Source organism: Dasypus novemcinctus, chromosome 23 (assembly GCF_030445035.2).
Source record: "Dasypus novemcinctus isolate mDasNov1 chromosome 23, mDasNov1.1.hap2, whole genome shotgun sequence".
NCBI classification, from domain to species: domain Eukaryota; kingdom Metazoa; phylum Chordata; class Mammalia; order Cingulata; family Dasypodidae; genus Dasypus; species Dasypus novemcinctus.
Window position 1 is genome coordinate 55,306,090 of NC_080695.1, and position 23,287 is coordinate 55,329,376.

Here is a 23,287-nt window from a genome sequence, read left to right on the forward strand (position 1 = left end):
TGAGGAACCCCAGCTGAGAAAGCCTTGGCTAGCACAATGTCTAGAACATAATTGTTACTCAGTACACGCTAGCACATGCTGAATGAAATCCCTGAGGCTGTGCCAGGTCCCTGAAATGGAATCTCCAATCTCACAGAGAATCCCTTTCATGCTAAGGCAAATACATGGGCAGGTCCAGTTGAGGTGAGCTCAACCTGGGCAAAAGCTTGATGTACCATTGTTCTGCCGGCCTCTAGTGGGACATCACTCCATATCAGAGGACCTTGGTTCAAAGCCTGGCTCTATTGCTTCCTTGCTATATGACCTCCCAAGTTACTTTATCCCTCTGAGCCTCAGTTTCCTTGTCTGAATCAGGCAAAGATTTGATGAGATCCTAAGGGAATGGCTGAGCCAGGCACCTAGAATGTGCTTGATAATCTGATGGATGTTGTTCCTTATTTGTTGCCGAGGCAGAGAGAAGGATGGCTGGCTTCCCCAGGCACACTGTTTCATGGCATTCCATCACCAGGACTTTAACAGGTGATGCTGGGTCCCTGGAAGGTTGAGGGGCCCAAGAACTTGAGCACACAGCTGAGACAAGCCTTTCTGTGGTCTCTATCTTGACTCCTAAAGAGTTGAGGTTGGCCAAAAAAGGAAGTCCACAGATAAGAAGCTGGGATCTCTCTTTTCTTACTGTATCTTCTATTTCTTCCTTTTTCCCACTTAATAGTTGAGCCACATTAAAAACTCTTCACAATACACCAAAGAATCGGGAACAAGTGTTCAAACAAAAATTTTTATACCAATAAGCACAGTGGCACTATTCACAATAGCCAAAAGGTGCAAACAGCCCAAAAGCCCATCAGCTGATAATGGGATAAACAAAATGTGGTCTATCAGTACAGTGGAATATTATTCAGCTATAAAAAGAAATGAAGTACTGATTCATACGACCATATGGACAAACATCGAAAACATTATGCTAAATGAAAGAAGCCACATGGTATATGACTCCATTTATATGAGACGACCGAAGTTGGCAAATCCATTGAGACAGAAAGTGGAATGGTGGTTGCCAGGGGCTGGCGGGGAGGATGCGGAATGACTGTTCAGTGGGCATGGGGTTTCCTTTTGGGTGATGACAATGACTAGAAACTAGGCAGTGGGTATGGATAACACTGTGGATATACTCAAGGTTGCTAATGATAAATTTTATGTTATATGTATTTTACCACAATAAAAGAAAATGCTAGTGGAACCAAAACATTTCAAACAGCAAAAGAAAAAAAAATCGTTACCCTTACATAGCTACAATAACAGCCATGCTTGGAATACTGCAAACATTTTACAAAACTATACATTCAGTATCCTTACAAGTATCTGAGAAGGTTGGCATTCTTTGCTCCACTGCTTACTATCAAGTCTATAACTAATCTATGCCAACCATTAGTTTAAGCCCTTGATATACACTCACCCAGTCTTCTCAACAACCTCATGGGGGGCACCATTATTATCACCCACATTTTACTAAGGAAGAAGCATAGAGAGATTTCATGATTTAGCCTGTGTTAGGCAGTCTATAGGGATGGGACACTAGGAATTTATCTCCCAGCTGTCTGTCCTCAAAGTACACGCACCTCCCCAGTGCACGGAGAGGACATAAGGCTTGGTGAAGGGAACTGGAGGGAACGTAGGAGTCTGCAGTCCCCTGCCCCCGTCCCCTCTTGCTGGGGATGTGGCCAGATCAGACTTCTGCCCCACGAGATCACAGGATCAAGTAGGATGTGGGACCTCTCCCCAGGCTGAGCTTAAGCTAGCACACTGCGGTGGAAGTGGATCCCTCCAGCCTGCTGGACTCCCATGTGCAGCACCTTGGGATCTGCAGGCATCTGTGGTTGAATGTGGGAGCAGCTGAGCCAACTTTAGAATTTATGAGAGCCCACCATAGCTCACTGGTCCTTTGAAATAGACTCTCGGCTCTTTAGGATGTTTTCCCTTGTCATGGCGGTGAAATCTGGAAACGTCTCTAGCTGTAAGAAATGACTAAAGACAAAGTCCCTTTGATGATCCGGGGGATGCTCTTAGTAATTGTGGAAATAAAAAGGATGCAAGAAAGTATCAGTGACTCTTCTGCAATCGAGGAATAGAAAAAAGTCCCATCGGCGCCAGTGGTGATGTATGGGACAAACCCTGACCACTCATTGCCTCCTGGGTTCCTCACATCAGCCCTACTAAGTGCCATGTAATGTACCAGGCACTAGGAATTCAACAGTAAGCAAAACAGACATGGCCTCTGCTCTCGTGGAACTGTCAGGCTGGTGATCTGTCACCTTGGATCACCATCATGGTCACCATTTATTGAGTGGTGCTAGGCGCCATGCTTTGCTTAATCCTCACAGCAATGGAAGCAGCAGGTAACTGGTGGTTCCCATTTTACAGATGAGAAAACTGAGGCAGAGAGAGGATGAGAAGCTTGCTCAAGGTCACCCTGTCCAGGAACTGGAACTGGAACTTGCACCTCCTGGACAACATCAACTTCTCAAATGCACACAGCCATCTCCTTTGTTACACTTCACTCATCGCCTGAGCCCTGGAAAATTTCTGGAAAACAGAGAGCTAAAAGAAGGTTTCTGGAAGCAGACTAGGCCCAATGGATAGGGCATCTGTCTACCACATGGGAGGTCCACGGTTCAAACCCTGGGCCTCCTTGACCCGTGTGGAGCTGGCCCATGCACAGTGCTGATGTGCGCAAGGAGTGCTGTGCCACGCAGGGGTGTCCCCGCGTGGGGGAGCCCCACGTACAAGGAGTGCGCCTCGTAAGGAGAGCCTCCTAGCGCAAAAGAAAGTGCAGCCTGCCCAGGAATGGCGCCGCACACACGGTGAGCTGACATGACAAGATGATGCAACAAAAAGAAACACAGATTCCTGTGCCGCTGACAACAACAGAAGTGGACAAAGAAGAACACGCAGCAAATGGACACAGAGAGCAGACAATGGGGGGGGGGGAGGAAGGGGAGAGAAATAAATGAAAAAAATAAAGAGAAGGTTTCTGGGTCCAGCTCTACCTTACAGTGTCTCTCCAGGAAACTCAGAAGGTTGGATGGTAAGAATGCTATACACCGCCAAAATGCCCAACAAAGAGAGAAAATAACTGCCATGAAACCACAGGGAGGACTTTGCCTGGTGGAAAGTAATTACCTGAGCTGTAATGTACATAACCACTAGCAAAAATATTAGGTATAGTTTTTCTCCTCCTCCAGCAACCTGGTATAGTTCTCTACTTTTTTTTGCCTGCCTTTTTCCCATTGCCAAGCAGTTGATTAGGAACAAAAGCAATTTCCTCATGGCACTTTCCAGTAGAAAATTTTTCAAAGGCTTCCCATTGCTTTTAGGATAAACTCAGGCTCCTTAACATACCTTTCAGGGTCCCACATGGTCTGGCCCCGTCTACCTTTCCAGCTGCATTCCATTGGCTTAGCCCCTGTCCAGCCCCAGCCACATGGCCCTTTCTTCACTTGCTGCATGGGCCGAATGCCCTCTTGCCTCAGGGCCTTTGCAAATGCAGCTCCCTCTGCTTGGAATACCCACCCTTCCTCCCCTCCCCCATTTTTTCACTCAGTTAGTAATTTCTCTTTTTTAACTCTTGGCTCAAAGGTTGCTTCTCCAGGGAAGTTCTCCTGATGCCCTAGAAAAGGTTTCCTGTGTTATAGGCATGTAAATTTTTTTCTAATAATGTTATGAGGATATAATTATTTAATGACCTAATCTATATAGTCTGTGATGACAAAGATGTTAACTATTCTCTTAGTGGCTATAAACCCAGATGCTAGTGACATGTCTGGCACATAGTAGGTCTCAATAAGCATCTGTTGAATAACTGATTGTATGAGAGAAAGAATGAGCGAAGGAAAAATGAATAAACAGTGAGATCCTACAGCTGATACATCATTAAAATGCATTTAGTAGTTATCATCTTGGTTAAAAAAAACCCTGCCTCTCTTCCCAAATTGGCACTGCAACCAGAGAAAGATTCATGAGACAAATGACAGGAGTGGACCCAAGGTGGATCTAGGCAGAAAGGCGGTGGGGACCCAGACATACAAGATCAACCAGACTTACAGAAAGTACAACAGGAGCAATGTCCGGTCACTCTGGGGAATCTGTGAATTAGCTGGCATTAAAGAATTAGTCAGCAACTTGCCTGGTCAGCCAAGGTAAGATAAACGAGTTGTGCTTTCAGGGGGAGCAGGAAGCTGGGGTATGTGCTGAAATCAATGAGTTTCGGGATTCAACGTCATTAACCTTTTCGATTCAGATGGAGGAAGGTGGCACTGGGTGAATTACAGTGCTAATGAGCACCAGGTATTTCTGACAGGTTTATGCAGAGAAGCCTAGGTGGTAAGAAAACAGTGTGCTCTGGCTGACACAGACCACAAGGGGCCGGGCAGTCCTACAGTCACAAAGGAGCTTCTGTGAATAAAGTGCCTGTGTCCTCCTGGCTGACGTTGGCCAGGTAGCACTGAAGAACGAGCTGTAATTCATGTGCTGCTTTCCAGCTCAAGATCAGGACTGGTAAGCCAGGTAGGTGTGGGGAAAATAGAGTATTGTTATTTTTTTCTGTCGGGTTCAGCCATCCAGTGCTGGGTGAGAGTTTAAGACCAAGGTCCAAGAGAGGGAGACCAGAAGGCCTTGGGAATCGCCACCCATCTTCCTCTGTCCAGGGTCCTGAAGTCTAAAAGACCTGAGACCACCCTGAGCTGGAACTTAGATTGACAGAATCATTTGAGATACTGAAGGAAGAAAGGCAATACTGGGGAAGAAGGATTAAGTGGGTCGGAGACTAAATTTTCATGAGCTAAGATTTTTGTGTTAGCATGGGAGATCTGGCGGAATGGTCTAGCTCAGAGTGACCTCTGCACACTATGGCCCACCAGCTGTTTTTTGTAAATAAAATCTTATTGAAACACAACCACAGCTATTCATTAGCGTATTTTCTATGGTTGCTTTTACGCTACAACAGCAGAGCTGGGTCACTGCAGCCGAGGCAATATGGCCCACAGAACCTGAAGTATTTATTCTCTGGTCCTATATAGAGAAAGTTTGCCAACCTCTAGTCCAATATAATATTTCTATCTTTGGGGCAATTTTTTGCTATAGACACCTTATCAAAGGATTTTTCTGGTCCACACTATCCTGCCATTCTGTATTTTTTTCTCCTTGTACATATTTCCACCTGCCACCTTACCCTCACTTATTTTAGTTTTGTCTCCTCCCTCATTGCTTTCTTACTTTTTAAAACAAATTCAAATCAACTGTTTTTTAAAGAAAATTTCAGCTTCAGCTTAAGCAAAAATAATCAGAAATCTGGGATTAGCTATATCAGCCTGTCCTTAATATGCATTAATATAAATAAATATTATATTTTTCAAACACTTGCCTGCATACCACTTTAAACCATCTTGTGTACTGCAAGTGGCCCATGGACCACACCTGCAAAACCCTGGATTGGGGGTTAAGGTCATGGGTGGGTTCATGTCTGAGCTCCATCACTCATAGGTAAGTGACCTTGGCTGAGTTCTTTCTCTCCCGAATGAGGATGATCCAAGATCCATCTCACCAGGCAGTTGAGAGATGAAATGAGGGTGAGTGGAGCACTTGGAACAGCCCCCTGCGTGCGGTCTGGGCTGGGCGGGCAGCGGCGGGGATGCTTGGGGAGAGCGGTCTTCTTGTGGTTGGATTCATGATGAAAGCCCCCCGGCTCGGCGTGGCAGCCATCACTTTCCTTGAAGCCCATTGTGGTCACTGCCCTGGCTTGTGAGCAGTTCCACTGCATCCCGGCAAAGCAATTTGGATTAATGTGACTATTTAGCTGTAGGTGTCCAGAGAACACATTGTTTAAAATAACTTGTTAGAAACTTCCCCAGGGTAGCAAACTTTTAAACAAAGATTGACTCTGTAATCAAAAACGGCTTGGCCTTAAACCAGATTCCAGCATCCCAAAGAGTGCAATTATGTTGTGCCCCTGGCTTGGTTTGCCAAGTAACGTAGACTGATGAACACAATTAAACTGCACTGAGGAGATTCCTTTTCAGAAGAAGGACAGGACACAGGACACAGGCAGCAGTTCTTTGGGGACATTCCTTCTCTATGAGGGAACAGAACACTGACATGGGACTCTGCTTTGTCCCATCCAACAAGGGAAAGCGTGATGGATCAAGTCCTCCACGAAGACGTGTTCAAGTGCTAAACCCCGGCCCTGGGATGTGAACTCTTGTAAAGAGGAGCTTTCAAGATGCTGTTAGTTAAGATGAGGCCAAAGTGGACTGGGGTGGGCCTTAATCCAATATGAGTGGTGTCTTCTGGGAAGCAGAGGGAATTCCAACGTGGTCAATAGGAGGCAGAGGGGAAGAAGGGCGGCCACGTGGCAGAGGCAGCGGCTGAGCCTGGCAAGCTGCCACCAGAACCCTTCCAGCTTCAGCGGAAGCATGACCCTGCCAACACCTTGAATTTGGACTTCTAGCCTCCCAAATTGTGGGACAAGTCCTGGTTTTTAAGCCAACCAGCCTGTGGTATTTGTTACAGCAGCCCCGGTAAACTAAGACAGAATGCATCTGGCCTCCTCCTCCTCATCAGTCTCTGTTTTCTGATGAACTGATATTTGGGCAATGGGCCAAGGCAAGAATCTGGGTTCCAGAAGCTCAGCCTGGACTGGATGGAGCTGCTTCACTTAAGATGATCAGGAGTGGGGGGTAGGGAGAGAGGGTGATGGGTGATGAGGACCCTGCTTCTAGGCTGTGGCTGGTCACAGGCTGCTGGCGCACCCAGACATCCAAGCCCCTCTTGACACTGCCTGGGCATGTGCGGTGGCCCTAGGTTGGTCAGAGAGACAGTGCTGGAGTCTAGGGGTGGATTTAGGGTTGGTGGGGAGTCAGGAAGTCTGGGGGTAGAACATTTGGAGGCAGCTCTGTCACTCAGAGGAAGTTTCCAACTTGAAACATCAGGAAGATCGCAAATGAACTGGTCCAAGAGTGAGTGGAGAAGTGGCCCTGAGAAGTGCAGCACTGCAATGGAGAAGGCCAACAGACACTGAATCTTTCTCCCAACAGCCATGCAGCCCAAAGGCGAGACGAGGCGGCCCAACTACAGAGGCAGCCAGAGAAGGCACGGCTCAAGGCAACCACCTTCCTGATTCCCATTAACACAGGATCTCTCACACGCTTGGACCCTCCCTGTTCTCTGTCTGTATTTCAATATTAGCAGAAGGATGCAGAGAGAGGAAATAGAGAAGAGAAGGAAGGAGGGGAGAATAAAGAAAGTGATCACAGAAAAAGCCAGACCATGTGTTGTCCAGAATTCCTAACTGTCCAGGATTTTTCTATAATAATCACAGCAGCCAATACCCATTCCCTGTCCTAAGTGCCCAGCTCTGGGTCAGGCTCTGGGTGTCAGCATCTCTAACCATCATCACCCCTATGAGGAAAGGGCTGGGGGGAGGTCCCAGTCCTGCTCCCCGAACCAGCCCTCCTCTGCTCATCTCCTTCCTAGGTTTACCCAGAAGGGGGAGGAGTGGACGGTATGGCGGATTACTCAGTGCTGGAGATGCTGGGAGTTTGGCAGTTTCTCAGAAGTTAAACATAGAATTCCCATATGACCCAGAAATTCCATTCTTAGGTCTGTACCCAAAAGAAATGAAAGCAGGGCCTCCTAAAAATTCATGCACACACATGTTCATAGAGGCATTATTCACAATAGCCAAAAGGTGGAAGCAAACCAAGCTTCCATCAACTGATGAATGGATAAATTTTAGTAGTTTGTAATGCTGTATCATTTGGCCAGAAAAAGTAATGAAGTTCTGATACGTGCTACAACATGGATGGACCCTAAAAATACTAGGCTAAGTGAAATAAGCTGGTCACAAAAGGACCAATGTTGTGTGATTCCACTTAAGTGAAATATCTAGAAGAGGCAAATCCATAGAGATAGAAAGTAGGTTAGAGTTTACCAGAGGCTGCAGGGAGGGGAAAATGGGGAGTTTTGTTAACATGGGTGCAGAGTTTCTGTTTGGGGTGACGAAAACGTTTTGGATAGCTTGTGGCACAGGGCGCACAACATTGTGAATGTAATTAGTGCCCTGAATTACACATGTCATTATGGGTGAAATGGCAAATTTTATGTTATCTGTATATGTTACCACAATGGAATTTTTAAAAATCCAATGCTCAAAGTCTCAGGAATCTGGTCAGAATGTCAAATCGGCAGAGGATGGAGCCCACATTTGCGGTCAGCATTCACTTCCTGTGATCAGTATCCACTCTTCTTTTCGTAACAGCAGCACAATTTCCTTTTAAAGAAGAATTTCCACCACATTCCATAAACATAAGTCCCATGCAGGCAGGGGTTTTGCATTGGTTTTGCTCACTACTGTGTTTAAGTTTTAGTTAAAATCCATGAAATTTAAATTTTATTTTTTCAGCCACATTTCATGCACTCAATAGTGAAATGTAGCTGCCGTACTGGATGGCACAGCTACAGAACAGCCCATCGCCACAGAAGTTCTATCGAGTAGCCAGGATCTAGAACATCGCCTGGCATCAAGTAGGACTGCAATAAATATTGTCTGAATGAACGAACAAATGAATGAATGATTGGCCAAGGTACTCTATCTCTGCTGGCCAAAGAGTTGACATAGGACTCAAGATAAAGCCGTCCACCTCTGTCCCTCAGGACTGTGAATCTGTGACTCAGTAACGAAAGAGTGGGGAATAGGTGAAATAGCAAACGGGCACAGAAGGTCAAGCCACATGTGCCTTTAGTTCTACGGCCTTTTCTCCAGCTTTTTACACCATGTCCCTACTTCCAGGGATAGCCTTCCTGATCTGTGTTAGCCGGGAGTTTCCTAACCTGGTGTGACCAGCTTCGGCTTTTTGGGGAGCCTCGATTCTTCCATCTGAGTCCCACAACAGCTCTGAGAACTCCAAGCCTGACTCAGCCAATCCAGGGAGCTGCTCCAGGCTGCCCACGCCTCTAGAAGGCCTGAAGAGCTGACCTGGCTAAAACACAGCTCAGGAGCCCCAAGCAGCCGGCAAGAGGAAAGCAGGAGTACACTCCGTCAGCCTGAAAAATAACAAGGCTGGGGAAATGTTTGTTTTGCTACCAGATACACAACACTGTTAAGGGCATAATTACGGGCAGGGTTTTTCCAGCCCCTTGTGAACAAGAGCCCGAGCAAATACACTCCTTCTGACTCCCACATCATCGGGGTGGAGCTTTCCCGGGTTGGATTCGTCTCAGGGGCTCCCGGATCTCAGGGAAGAGGGCGCGCGTGTCGGAACTTCCGAGGAGCAAAAGTGACTTGGGTGCTGAGAAAGTGGCCAGCAGGGGCGACGGTCACACCCAAAGATCTGGTGTGGTGGGCCCCCAAGGAGGACTTCTCACGCCGCGCTGCGGCTGGCATAGTTTTCCACCGAGGCATTGGCCTTGACATTGTTTATTTCTGAAACGAGGCGATGAATGTCAAACGCTCCCCAGGACCTCTGGTTTTCAACCCTCATGATGGATTAGCCTCGGCTGGGGGAGCTTTACAACTATATAGATTCCCGCCTCCCACGAGGAATTGATACATTCAGCCAGGCTGGGCTGGGGCCCTGATACTGCTATTTTAAAGAAAATCTCTGAGCATCACGTAGACCCTGACGTGCCCCTATCGAGAACTATGCAGCAAAGACGCCAAGCTCTCTGTGGCAAGAACTGTGCCTGCCTTGTTCTCTGTGCAGTGACTGGTCCTTGGAAGGTGTGAGGACACGACTGCTGAAGGAAGGAACAGGAGAACGCTGGCTCCATGCCCACATGGATGCGGGGGGCTGGAATCTGCACGAACCGCCCGTCGAAGGGGGCTCGTTGCTATGGCCACCCAAGATCCTGCTGGGACCTCTGAATACCCCCACCCCCTCCCACAAGGGAGCAGCATCCTGCCCTCGGCCCGGCAAGGGGTGGCAGGAAGCTGAGGGCACCTGGGCTAGAGGTCGGAGGGCAGGAGAAAGAGTCAGAGCTGAGAGGTCCCCCGAGGGGGCCTCAACCCATATTCTGGCCAATCTGTCCCCTAATTCCTAGGCTGAGCCCTTTGAGGCCTGGACTGGGCTCTCTTCTGACCTCCTCCCCTGGGATCCTCGCTTGGGCCGCTGTGTGTCCTCCGTCCCCCTTCTCGGGCCGCTGCTGAGTCTCCTGCACGAGGCTGAAGCGTGCAGGTGAGGCTGCGGATCCCAGCCTGGCTGGCTGATGGAGAGACCGCGTGGTTGTGTGGATTCGGGAGCTGACTGCGGCTTGCTGCGGCACTGGGCTCTGCCGGGAGGCTGGAGAGGGCAGGGGGCTCTCTGGGCGTGGGCCTGGGCTCAGTGGAGGCCACCGTCTCCTCACTGGCTTCCCCACATCCACTCGGGCTCCCCTCCCAAAAGCCCTCCCGAGGGCAGCCAAAGCGAGCTCCCAACACGGCTAAGGGGATTTACTCACCCACGCCTGTGGAGAACCCTGCTGCTCAAAGGCTGAAGACTCAGCGAACGGACAGTGGCTGAAAGCCCCACGTCGGCTGGCCTCGACTGACTCTTCCCTCGCTGGGCAGCTCTTCGCTGTCTGTGCTTCAGCTACATTAGCCTTCGTTGTGCTCCTCCAACATGCCACAGTCCCTCCTACCTCAGGGCCTTTGTCTGTGACATCCCATCTTCCTGGGATGCTTTCCCTGGGACTGCCCGGCTGTGCTCACCTTCAGCTCCCACCCACCCTTCACATCTCAGGGAGGCAGCCCCCATTCCCCAGTCCCGGTGAGAGTCACTTGCTAAGTGCCCTCAGGCCCTCATTCCTTTTCCTCAGAGCACCTGCCTAATTCCGTAATTCTAAGTTCGCCTGCACAATCATTTTGATTAACACCAATCTCCCCTCTAGAACCACCAAAGGCTTTCCAGTAGACAGTACCTACCATGTGCTAAGGCAGTGCTCTAAGAAGTTCACATATATAAGCTCATTTAACCATCTATCAGCCACGTGGGGATGATATCCCCATTTTACAGATGAGGAATCTGAGGCACGGAGGCACTGACTGGCTGGTCCAGTCCACATAGCTGGTAAGTGGAGGGGCTGCTAAGTGCTGATTCACACCCAGGCAGTTTGGCTCAAGTCCGCACCCTTGACTCTGACGATAAGGGAAGGGCCTGCATATGTTTTTCTCACTGTCGAATACCTGGCCCGGTGCCTGGCATATAGTAGGTGCCTGAAAAATATGTGTCGAGGGACTACATGACATCAGAAGGAGCCTCACTTCCTGAACTCACCTGTGAGAGCAGAGGACTGTCCTCGGCTGCGCTGAGCTCTCTCTTCCCCAGGGTACCCCCAAGCTGCCTTCAGAAGGGGCATGGATGGTGAAAGGAGGAAGAGGGGGAAAAGAGGAGCTTAAACCTCAAGCTCTAGTCTTCTTTTTGTCTATCTTGACACCCCAATCTGCCTCCACTAACCAGCGTCACTGGGAAACTTCTCTCCTGTTCCAATGAGCCCAGGGTCTGGAACTAGGTAGAGAAGAGTCAGGCTGCATGGGCAATGTCATGGGGCCTGGATGGACGGGGAAACCTCAGAGCAGCAGCCCACCCTGCCCACAGCACCCTCAGGGCTCAGGGATCAAGAACCCTGAGTGCCGCTACTGTGAAAAGTCCCAAGTGATGGCCTTACATCTTAAACCACGTGAGGTCCCAGATTCAGGGCAGACGGCAGAAATCCCATCGTGCCAAGAGACAGTGGCTTTGCGGAGCTCTTAAGAATCCTGGTTCCACCTATGGATGATGGATAAACAAAATGTGGCACATCCAGATGCTGGAGTAGTATTCAGCCGTAAAAAGGAATGGAGTTCTAATCCATGCTACAACATGGATGAACCCTGAGGACACTACGCTGTGTGAAAAAAGCCAGGCACAAAAGGCCACATATTGTATGAGGCCATTTATAAGAAATAACCAAAACAGGCGAATCCAAAGGGACTGAGAGTAGATTAGGGGATGCCAGGGGCTGGGGGAGGGAAGATGGGGCATGACTGCTTAATGAGCATAGGGTTTCCTTTCCAGGTGATGAAAACATTTTGGAATTGGAGAGAGACATCTAGGCCTCATGGTCTAACTTTGATTTGTCCACTTTTGATAGAGATGGGAGTTCAAGACATATTTTACTTGGCTTTTAACTCCATCAGCTGATGACAGAGCCCCACCTGTGACAGCTCCGCTACGCCATGGCAGTAATAATAGCGATCAGCATGTTCATTTCACCACGGTTTTAGAAAACAGAACCCTGGCTCTGCCACAGCCTGGCTGTATGCTTGCAGGCAGGTTTCTTAACCCCTCTGGGCTCAGCTGCTTCATGTGAAAGAGTGCACACTTGCCAGGGTGGCAGGACGGTGGAAAGCACCTGGACTAATGTGGGGTTGTGCTCTCTGCTGTTGGTGCACCTGCTGCGCGGCTGTTTGCTATTAGCAACAGGAATTCTTTGGCTCACAAAAATTTCAGGACCACCGAGCAGATTAAAGGAGAGAAAAGCAAAGGAGCAGCTCTCCACAGGGACTGGGTGTCCCCGCCAGTGCAGGCCATTCCCAATTCCTGTGCGCTGTGCTGAATATTACTGAGAGTTTGGCCTCCCCTGCCGAGCTACTGGTGGAGTTTTAATCCGAAGCCTCAGCCACCCTTCTTCCACAGCAAGAGCTGGGTTTGGGGAGAGGAAGATGAAGACAAAGTACCGTGAAGGGCCCTGGCCGAGGGCCCGATGCAGAGTAGCTGAGCAGTGCATGTGGTCTCGCTCCACTGACCCCACACCAACACTGCTCCCTGGAAGGCTGTAGGGAAGCCCGGGCCACCCGCCTCCTGTCTTTACCAGTTGGCAATTCCTTGCTGAGGTGTCCCCGAATGCTCTCGTGCTCTGGTGTGGGTCCAGGTGGTATCCCAAGGTGGAGCTGGTCTACAGTCAGAGAATCTAAATCTTCACGGGACGTGACCTCCTGGGTTAGACCTTGTAGTGGTGGATCCCCGAGAGGCAGGAGGTGTAGCTTCTGGGTTTAGCTTGAAAATTTTCAGCACTCTTTCCCCTGCCCAGTCACTTCTGTATACCCCTCCGCCCACCCTGCACGTGCGCCACAGACAGACGTGAGAACTGGGAGGGCTGGGGACACGCTCAGCCCTCCTCTCTTTACATCTGATTTGCCAAGCATTCCAGTGAAGGACAGTGAGGTCTCTTGGTCCAGGGTTCTTCACTAGGAAACCTAAGCCACAGGACTGCAGATCCCTTCTTGCATCCACCCGGTCTTTGGACAATCTGACTAAAGTCTGCTAGTGCAGCCTCCTGGTCTTAGTCAATAGAATATATTGAATAAAGCCATCCTGCTCTTTGATGGCTAAAGAACTCAGAGTCTCTGAGTTTGAAAACACCCATGTCCAACACCCTAGATCCCTAAGCCAGCTGGAACCAGAGCCTCACGGGTCAGGGGTAACGTCAACAGCAGAGCGGGTTCTTCAAACCCACTGAGCACATGTATTCCACACCCTGGAAGGTTCTTCATGTCCACAAACAAATTGGTTCTATCCTGTTTATCTTGAGACATCTGGTCCTCACGGTCTAAACTTTGATTTGTTCACTTTTGATAGAGATGTGAGTTGAAGACATATTTTACTTGGTTTTTAACTCAATCAGCTGATGAGGAGCCCCACCTGTGACAGCTCTGCTACGCCATGGCAGTAATAACAGCAATTGGCATGTAATGAGCAACGAGCACTTGTTATGTATCGGGTACTATTTTAAACCCTCGACCTGCAATATTTCATTTAATCCTCCTGGCAGCCTAATGAAACAGGTGCTAATATTACGCCCATTTGTGGTGTTTTAGAGCTATATATCACAGAAAAGCATGTAACAACTGATCCCTATGGATATGAACCCATTGTAAATAGGACTTTTTGATGAGTCTACTTCAGTTAAGGTGTGGTCCAATTCAGTCAGGATGGATCTTAATCCTATTACTGGAGTCCTTTATAAGCAGAATAAAAGTCAGACAGTGAGAGAAAAAGCCACAGGAAGCAAGAAGCTGAAATCAACAGAACTCGGAAAAGAAGGAAGAAGCCAGGAGAGGCCGCCATGTGCATTGCCACATGACAGAGGAGCCCAGGACCAAGGATCACCAGCAGCCAGCCCCCAAACGCCAGTCTTTGGGAAGAAAACATCACCTTGATCTGGACTTTTTTTCTAGCCTCAAAACTGTGAGCTAAGAAATCGACATGTTTTAAGCTAACTCTTTGCATGGTATTTGCTTGAGCAGCCCAGGGAAACAAATCACCACATTTTAGGGGGAAACTAAGATGTAGAAAAGTGAAGAGCCAAGTCCCATTTCACATGGACAGGCTGTGGTGGCATGGACTATGAAGCTCGATAGTCTTGTGTCCAAGTTTAAAGAAGGCAAGTGAGTCTTTACTGCCCAAGGGGGGAAGAGTCTTGCTCCCTGCAGAGGGCTGGGCAGAGCACATGGGGAGGTGTGCCAAATCACAGAGCAGCTCAGCAAGCCATCTTGGTTGACTCTGCCCCCCAGGTTTTCAGTGCCTCTTGAAAGCTTCTGAGTTGGGTATTCTTGAGGAGGCCCCTAAGTTTGCTCATCCTTCCAGGGATGGGAGAAGTACTGGTTTTGGATATTACAGATGGGGCAGCAGATGGGACGTGAAAGCCCATCAGAGCTGCCCAGGATAAAACCGTTCATCTGCAAAATTCATATGTTGTTGTGTGGGGTAACTTCAGGAAAACAACAGCAAAAGGAACCAGCAGTGCTTGATGCATAAAGTGCCTCTGGCTGTGAGGCTGGTGAAACAGAATGGGCAGAGGAACTGGGGGCGAAGGGGGGTATCATGGCAATGAAAGCACCAAAGGGGAGAGAGAGAAAGACAGACATAGACACAGAGTCCTGGAGCCTTAAAGCTAAAGCTGGTATGAATATGATGGCTCTCTTTTCTGAACCCCAAAAAAGGATGGGCACACAGCCTGAGAAAAGATCTCTGGGCCCCTTGGAGATATGATACGCAGCCACTGATGTAGCTCACCTATCAAGAGCTGACATTTACGGAGCATTTTTGAAGTGCCAGACACTAGGCAGGTTCCATTATTCTACCCCTGTTTCACAGAGATTTCACAGAAGTGGCAGGACTCAGATTGAACCCTAAGCAGCCTGCTGGGAGTCTGAGCACCTGATCCTCTTGGATGCCGAGCCGAAAAGCTAGACAACTTGACATCCCAGTAGAACCAACCTCTTCTGGTTAAGGGCATGGATTAAGGTTTCAACTTGTAAATCAGCATGAGGCCTCTAGGGGGCAGTCTTCTGTCCTGACCTGATTCTCCAGGGAAGGGGAAGGGGCACATCTCCCAGTTGTAAGAAGTCTCTGGCTGAATGCTAACCTGACCTGTGCTGAGATAACCTCTGGGGCTTCCAGGGAATGGACATTACATGACCATCCCACCTCCAAATACCTTCTCTCATGAAGTCCCAGCCCCTGTACTGCCTGGCCACCAGCTGGAGGGGTGCTTCCCACTGTGAGCTCTGGGCAGGGTGGGAGTGGCTGTGGATATCTTGCCAGTCTGGGCCACCTGACTTCCCCAAGGAGCCAACTTCAAGCTGAAAGAACAGTGACTTTGGGACCAGACAGACCTGGCTTGATCCCAGCTCTGCCGTGGATTCACCATACGACCTTGGGCAAGTCGCCCTTGGAGCCTCGGTTTGCTCACTGGTATAACAGGTTTGCTGTGAGGGCTACACCAAACACCTACCACTCAGCATCTGGGGCCATTTCTGAACTCAGTCCTTTCTGGAAAGATGGACAGAGGATCCTCAAACGCACCCTTACCCTTTACTTCTCTCAACTCAATACCACTCTCTTGTTAATTATACCCTGGTCCATTTTCAGAGTCCTTGAAATGCAACAAGCTCTTCCCTGGCCCAAGCCATGCCCAGGCTTCTCCTTCTTTTTGGATTAGAGGTTCCCAACCAGGGACGACTCTGCCCCGCCTCCAGGGGGTAATGTCTGGGGACATTTTTTGCTTGTTGCAACTGGGGAGGGGATGCTACCAGCATGTGGCAGATGAGGACCAAGAATGTGCTTGACACCCTGCCATGCTCAGGGTGGTCCCCACGAAAACAATGACCGTGCCCCAAATGTCAGTAGTTACACAGCTGAGAACTCCAACTCTAGAATGATCTGCCAACCCCGTCTCACCTCTCCAGGCTCAACTTGAAGCTGCACGCTCGGGGGCCTTCCTTTCTCACCTCCTGACCATGCCCTCCTGAGGCTTGGCACTCACAGCTTCTCTCTCTAGCGCCGTCTTCTAAAGGCGCCTTACACGGTGTCTTTCCTGCCAGATTATCCAGTTCCATCCACCTCCTTAGGATGTGCTCTCCACGAGGCAGCGAGTGTGTCCGTTTTGCTTGCTAAATGCCCGAATTGTGCCTCATCCAGGAGCAGCTCAATAAATGCTTGTTGAACGAATGTGTGAATGAACAAATAAACCTCTGTAAGTAAAAACCTGCCAGCAATGATTTATGGTCTTTTTTTTTTTATGATCATAAAATCACTGCTACCAGAAAATCTCCACTACCTGGTGAACAAAAGGAAACAGGTATCTTTCCTAGTCCCCGTCATTTTTCTCAGGCTGAAGGACGGGCAGGTATCTCTTAGGAAAACTGACCAAAGATTGTACCTAGCTGTAGTCCCCTCCCCAACTCCGGGTCCCACGTTCTCCAGGAAGATGATGGGGTGCCATCATCTGGGGAAAGATATTGGGGACGACATTGAGAAAGAGACAGAAGCTGTTTCCAGCTTTAAAAAGTGGCCTCCTCTGCCTGTGCTTATATATCCTATAAAATACATAAGACAATTGGGAAGGTGTGACCTGAATATTTGATGACATTAAGAATGACTTAATATTTTTGGTGTAAGTATATTGATGCTATGTTAAAAGAGAGACCTTATAAAGATGTAGACTGAAAGAGTTACAGATACAATTACACAATGGCTAGCATTTGTTCCAAGATAATCCAGGACTGGAGAAGAGGGTACAGAAGAGATGAGACCAGATTGGCCAAGAGTTGATTTCTGTTGAAACTGGGTGATGGGTACGTGGGGCTTGTTATCTTAATCTTGGCATAAGAATGGTAAGTTTTTTTAAGGGGCCTTCACCCAGCTCTTCTGGGAATGCTGTCCCCAGTGCTTTCATGTCATTATAAGAAGGAAGTCCCTCCCTGTCCCCCACTTCTCTCACACTTATCAACAAATCAGGAGGGAAGAAGCAGGCAAAGCTAAGACCTGCCTTCCTGAGAAGAAATACATTTTCATTCTTTTTTTCCTTATAAGATCTCTAAAGACGGGGTTGGTTCTTAGGGTTTATTTTAAAGAGAATATTTCATGTTCGTGCAGAGGGGCAGCCCTTCCTGGGGGCATCTGTGGGTCGCTGCTGCTTCTGCAGCCAGCCACTCGTGGGCTGCCGTCTGGCCAAGCAGAGCAGGCAGATCTTCAAGGGAAGCTGGAATTCTGCAGTGTCACAGGAAATCTCCCCTTTTTAAAATGTCGATCAATTTGTTTAAGATTCGGTATGGGCCAAATAAACCCCCCTGTGGGCTGCAAATGGCTAAAAGACACCTGTTTGCGACCTTGCCTGGACTACCACAACAGATGTCCTTTCTTCCACTCATGCCCAGTTAAACACCCAAGTCGGATCTTGTCCTTCCTTGGCTCAAAACATGTCAGTGGCTTCCCAGCTTGCTTGGAGTGAAAGCCAAATTCTAGAATCTCCATGATCTAGCCCCAATTATCTCCCTGACCTATTGTCTCTCACTGCCCTACCACTCTCTCCGCGCCAGCCCCAGGACCCTCTTGCACTTCCTCACACACACCAGCTGATCGCTCCTGCCTCAGGGCCTTTGCACTTGCTCTCTCTGCCTGAACCACTTTCCCCATCAGTGTGACTTGCACTCCACCTTCTTCCATTTTTTGCCTCATTTCACTTTCTCCCTGAAGACCTTCCTGCCACCCTTATTAAAATTGCAGCTGTCCTTGGCATCCTCTGTCTCCTTCTCCTGCTTTCATTTTTTGGCACACTACACTATTTTACTTTAGTTTGTTATGTGTCTCTCCCAATTCAATGGAAACTCCACGAGGGTGGGGGTTTGGTCTCTTTGGAGCAGAGGTATATCCGAGAACAGAACTTGGAAAGAGTGTACTCAACAATTATCTGCTGAATGTGTGAATGAGGTCCAATCTGAATTCTACGTGGGGCGATCTAACGGGGATAAGGGCGTAAGCTCTCCCTGGTGCCTCACTGCTTCTCTGGACAGTCGGCTGCTCTGGGTTTTCCAGATTTGACCAGGGAGAGCGTGAGGAGGCAGGACCCCCGGCCAGGGCGGCCTGGGGCGATGGGTCACCTTACCTGATGGGGTAGTCGGCTGCGCTGAGGTTGATGAAGAAGTCCCAGGGCCAGTCGCTCATCTCCAGGAGGTCACGCATGCTCTGCAGGTAGGTGGACAGCAGGCTGGCTCCCCCCCAGATGGTGGCCATCCTCCAGGGGGTGACGCGGACGTTGGCATACTGCCTGGCGAACTGGAGCACTTGCCGGTGCAGGTAATTAGAGCGCTTTTCACAGGAGAGAAAGGGTGACATTCAGCAGCCCGGAAACACACAGGTCTGCCCCTCGCCCCATGGCCCCTCTCCATCCCTTTCTTTCTAGTTGAAAAATAGCGATGACTTTGCCAAACCATAGACTCAGGCCTGGCTGTCTTTCTGCTGGTTGGAACACTGCTACATCAATCTCTATTAATTTTTTTAAACAATAGTTTAGCTATCTGAAATACAGATTCCCAGGCCCCACCCCTGAGCGAATGGTGCACGAGGCTTGGAATGAGGCCTGGGAACCTGCATTTTTATATAGGACGTGCAAATAGTTTGAAGTTAAGAAATATTGCTGTTAAGGAATCATGATTAATTGGTACAGAATTTCTGTTTGGGGTGATGGGAAAGTTTTGCTAATGGATGGAGGGTGGTGATGGTAGCACATTATGAATTTAATTAGCACAACCAAATTACATATTTGAATGCAGTTAAAAGGGGAAATTTCAAGTAGTATATACGTTACTAGAATACATTTTTTTTAAAAAAGCCTAACCATAGGACTGCACAGCACCAACAGTGAACCCTTATATAAACCTTGGACTAGAGATAATAAAATTATAGTAACATTTTTTCATCATTTGTAGCAAAAGTACCACAGTAATGCAAAGTGTTAGAAACAAAGTGTTAAAAACAAAGGTGGGGAATGCTGTATTTTCTTCATGATTTTTCTGTAAACCAACAACTTATCTAATAAAAAAATATTAATATATATGTGTCTGAACCTGCGGAGTATTTAGGGGTGGAATTCCCGTCTGCCCCCTCCCCCATTGCCTCTCCACCATCCCCTTCCAGGCTGGCCAGCAGCAGACCTTTTGGACGTTGAGCGGCAGATATCGAACACGTCAGGCATCCCCTTTGCCCTCCTGTCACGTCAGAGGACCAGGAGAAACCTCTGGCCACAGAGCGGAGGGATGGGCAGACCTCCGCAGGACTTCCTCAACAGTCTTACTGGGCTGCAGCCACACCCATTCATTACATATGCTCAGTGGCCGCCTCGGTGCTCCCATGGCAGAGGGGAGCAGTCAGAGAGACACTGCCTGACCCACAAAGCCCAAAAGTCACGACCTGGCCCTTCACAGAGCACGCCTACCAACCCCGGGACGGCCGTCCGCGCGAAGGAGGGGCGCGGCAGGCAGAGCGTGGGGGGCAGGAACGAGGCTGGCGAAGAGGTGAGCTAGGCACCGCGTCAAGTCACAGCCGGAAGCTGAGACACACGCACCCTCGCGGCACCTCCAGACCAAAGGCTCCTGGGACAGGCCACTCTGCAGCCCCCGCGCCTTCCTTTAAAGGGGTCGGGGATGGCGCTGGCGACGGCGGGGGGGAGGCGGTGCAGTGGGGCAGGCAGACGTGCGGCGGGGGGGGCTGGCGGCGGCTCACCTTGTCCACATGGATGTAGTAGAAGTGGTCTTGGTGGTAGATGGCCTTGAACATGCGCTGCAGCTGCCGGGCGGCGCGGCCGTGCACCACCAGGACGAAGGCGATCCGGGCGGGGTTGGCCGGCATGTACTCCACCGAGTCCTCGTCCCACTGCACGTTCTTGGTGGCTTTGCCTGGGGAGGACCGAGGTGGGGGTGAGACTCAGCGGGCCTCCGAGGGGCGGGGGGGTCCCTGGTGCTGCCGCCTGGGGACCACCCGAGGAGCGCGGCGGTCAGATCGGGCCCTGGAACCTGATGCGACTTAAACGAGCGAGGCCGGGACCCGGGCGCTGTCCTGGCACAACAGGTGCAGGTCACCGTGAGGTGCTGAGGACATGCTCCCCCCCCTCAAGTGGCATAGCAAAGCCGCTGGGGACATCTGGAGACACATTAAACCACGGAATGCGGCGGGAGGAGGTAACCGGCACAAGGGACATGCCTGGACCACAGAGGAAGGGGCAGGGGATTCCGAGCTGGGCGGTGTTGTTCGGGCCTCCCCGGAATCCCTTCTCCCTTGTCTCCCAACGCGTGTCCAGTACTTGGGCCTCACCCCCTCCACTCGCTGTCCATATGGACGGGAAGGGCCCGGCTCCAGCACGATCCCAGGGGCGGTCCTACCCCTTAGGCCTGGCCAATCAGAGCTCTGCATCTCTGGCCACGAGAATTTGTCCAGAGTCGGGCATGTGACCTGACCAAGCTAATTAGCCGATCAAGTGCTCTTTCTGCAGTGCAGGAACCCGGCAGATTCTAAGAGCCTTCTCGCCTGAGAGGCAAACCAAGCATTGCTGCGCGATGGGAGGGCCCTCATGACCTCGCTGGAGCTCCTGCATCAGCCAGGGAGGAGATCTGCTCCCGTCATGCATTGTTTTTCCTTTAAAGCCCAGATCTTACTCCAGATCCACCTGGATAAGTGGGTTCAGGCTTCCTTTAGCCTAAATGAAGCTGCCAAGGCCCCTCTCTCCTCCTTTCCCTTGTAGATACTCCAGGGACAAGGTTTTGGGGAGAAACAGAGCTTACTGGTTTAGTCCACTGCCATTCCAACATAGATCCCCTGGCTTTCCTTGGCCTGATTTCCTTTGGGTCCAACCTGATTTCTGATTTCCTCCAAGTTTGTAGGACTCAGAACCTTGTCTGGGTAGAAGTTTCTGGTACTCCAGCACATCTGCTGGGGGATGCTGAGATATGGGGCTGCTCAGCCTGGAGGTCAGGAGCCTGAGCACTGCCATTAGGAAGCTGACTGGCTGCCAGATGCACAAGGGGCTCTCCTGAACTGCTGCAAAGGACAGGAGGAGCTTAAGGTAGATAACATCTAGCTTTACCCACTAAACTCCAGCCACCTGGTCTTCTTTCTGCTCCTTGAAAAAGCTCGTTTCTGCCTCGGGACCTTTTCACTGACATTCCTGCTACCTGGGACACTCTCTTCCCAGATCTTTGTGTGGCAGCATCTTCTTGTCATTAGTTCACAGCTCAGAAAAAGGTCAGCACCCACCCATCACACCACTTTCTTTCATATTACCCTATTTCAAATTTTTGAATAGCAGTTAATACTGTCTGGAGTTGTTATATGTTCACATGTTTATTGTCCAAGCATCCCTTTAGAACATAAGTCCCAAGAGATGAAGGACTACTTCCATCTCATTTGCCACCGAACAATGTCATTAGACCAATATCTAGAACACATTTGGTTCTTGGGGGAAGAAAACTTGTATAAAGGTACATTTTGGCTCAGTACAATAACAATAACAATACCTTTTATTGAGCATTGACCAACCACTGACTTTCATTATTTCATTTAATCCTCAACCCAACCCTATAAGGAAAGCATAGATTAGAGAGACCAAGGGCTGTGTTCAAGATCACAATGTTCTAAAGAGTTAAGCTGACCTTCTTCACCTCCCTGTTAGCTGGTCAGGGTAAGTCCAAGAAACTAGAGGGTAGGAGTTGCAAGTCTGCTGAGGCTTAGGGTCTGGCTGTCACATGGACAGTCCAGAGATTCAGGTCTCCTGAGTATACACCAACCCCAACACCAACCACAGGTCCGGTAAAAGTAACAAAAGAGGCATGTGTAGAAACATCATATCTGAGTCCAACTCCATGACACTCAGGAACACAAACTCCAAAGTAGGCCAACTGACATGGCACTGAACTCCAGAGTCATCTGCCATGACCATAGAACCTGTGGGCCTCTGTAGCCCTCAGGAGGGAGCCAAGAGTGCCTACAACTGCAAGCAGGAGAATTGCATCCATCATCCATGTGGAATATAAGCCCCCTCTTGATGTAGAACAGGACTGGACATAACCATCCCAGGGTCCACAGGATGGAGGAATAGAGTATGGATTACAGTGGACTTACTGGTGTTCTGCGTGGGACTATTGTGATTAGTAATGGAAGAAATTATAGCATTGATGTGCAGAAAGTGGCCATGGTAGCTGCTGATGGTAGAGAGAGGGAAGAAGAGACATGATGTAGGGGCATTTGCAGGATTTGAGTTGTCCTAGGTGGTGCTACAGGGACAGATGCTGGACACTGTATGTCTTGCCATGGCCCACTGGGTGGACTGGGGGAGAGTGTAGACTACAATGTAGACCACTGTCCATGTGGTGCAGCAGGGCTCCAAAATGCATTCATCAGGTGCAATGAATGTGCCACGATGATGGAAAAGGTTGTTGATGTGGGAGGAGTGGGGTGGGGGGGGGTGAGGGGTATATGGGGACCTCATATTTTTTGAATGTAACATTTAAGAGAAGAAGAAGAAAAAAAAGAGTTAGGCTGAGATTCAAATCCAGGTTTGATTGCAAAGCCCAAACCCTTATTACCCTACACTGTATCATCACCACCTACAACCTGGAGAAAGTTCATAACAATGTTGCTTGATAGATAACAGAATACCTTGCATGCTAGTTGTTGCAGTTAGGTAGGCATGCATTTAAGGGCAGCCGAAAGTATTGCATGGAGGATTTCTGTATCAGGTGGGAGGTTTATCCACATGACCAATAAGGTCACATCTTTTCAAGCTCCATCCCTTCATCCATCCACATCCAACCATCCATCCATCCCATCCATTCCAACCTCCAGAAAACCCCTAATTACCCATCCAGCAATGCAATAAACAGCTTATCATCTGAAAAACCAATCCATTTGTTTCTCCACCCAACTACCCAGCATCCTTAAATTCGACC

General features: G+C 49.4%; 1 protein-coding gene across 1 annotated transcript in view; it reads right to left on the reverse strand.

The window, feature by feature from the left end:
• Positions 1–23,287, reverse strand: part of XYLT1 (xylosyltransferase 1) — a 313,276-nt gene that overhangs the window by 64,194 nt on the left and 225,795 nt on the right. The window contains exons 4-5 of the mRNA XM_012530405.2: positions 20,070–20,242; positions 18,454–18,656 (exon numbers count right to left, since the gene is read on the reverse strand). Of these exons, the coding sequence (XP_012385859.2) occupies positions 18,454–18,656; positions 20,070–20,242 (376 nt within the window). The remainder of the gene's footprint in view (positions 1–18,453; positions 18,657–20,069; positions 20,243–23,287) is intronic.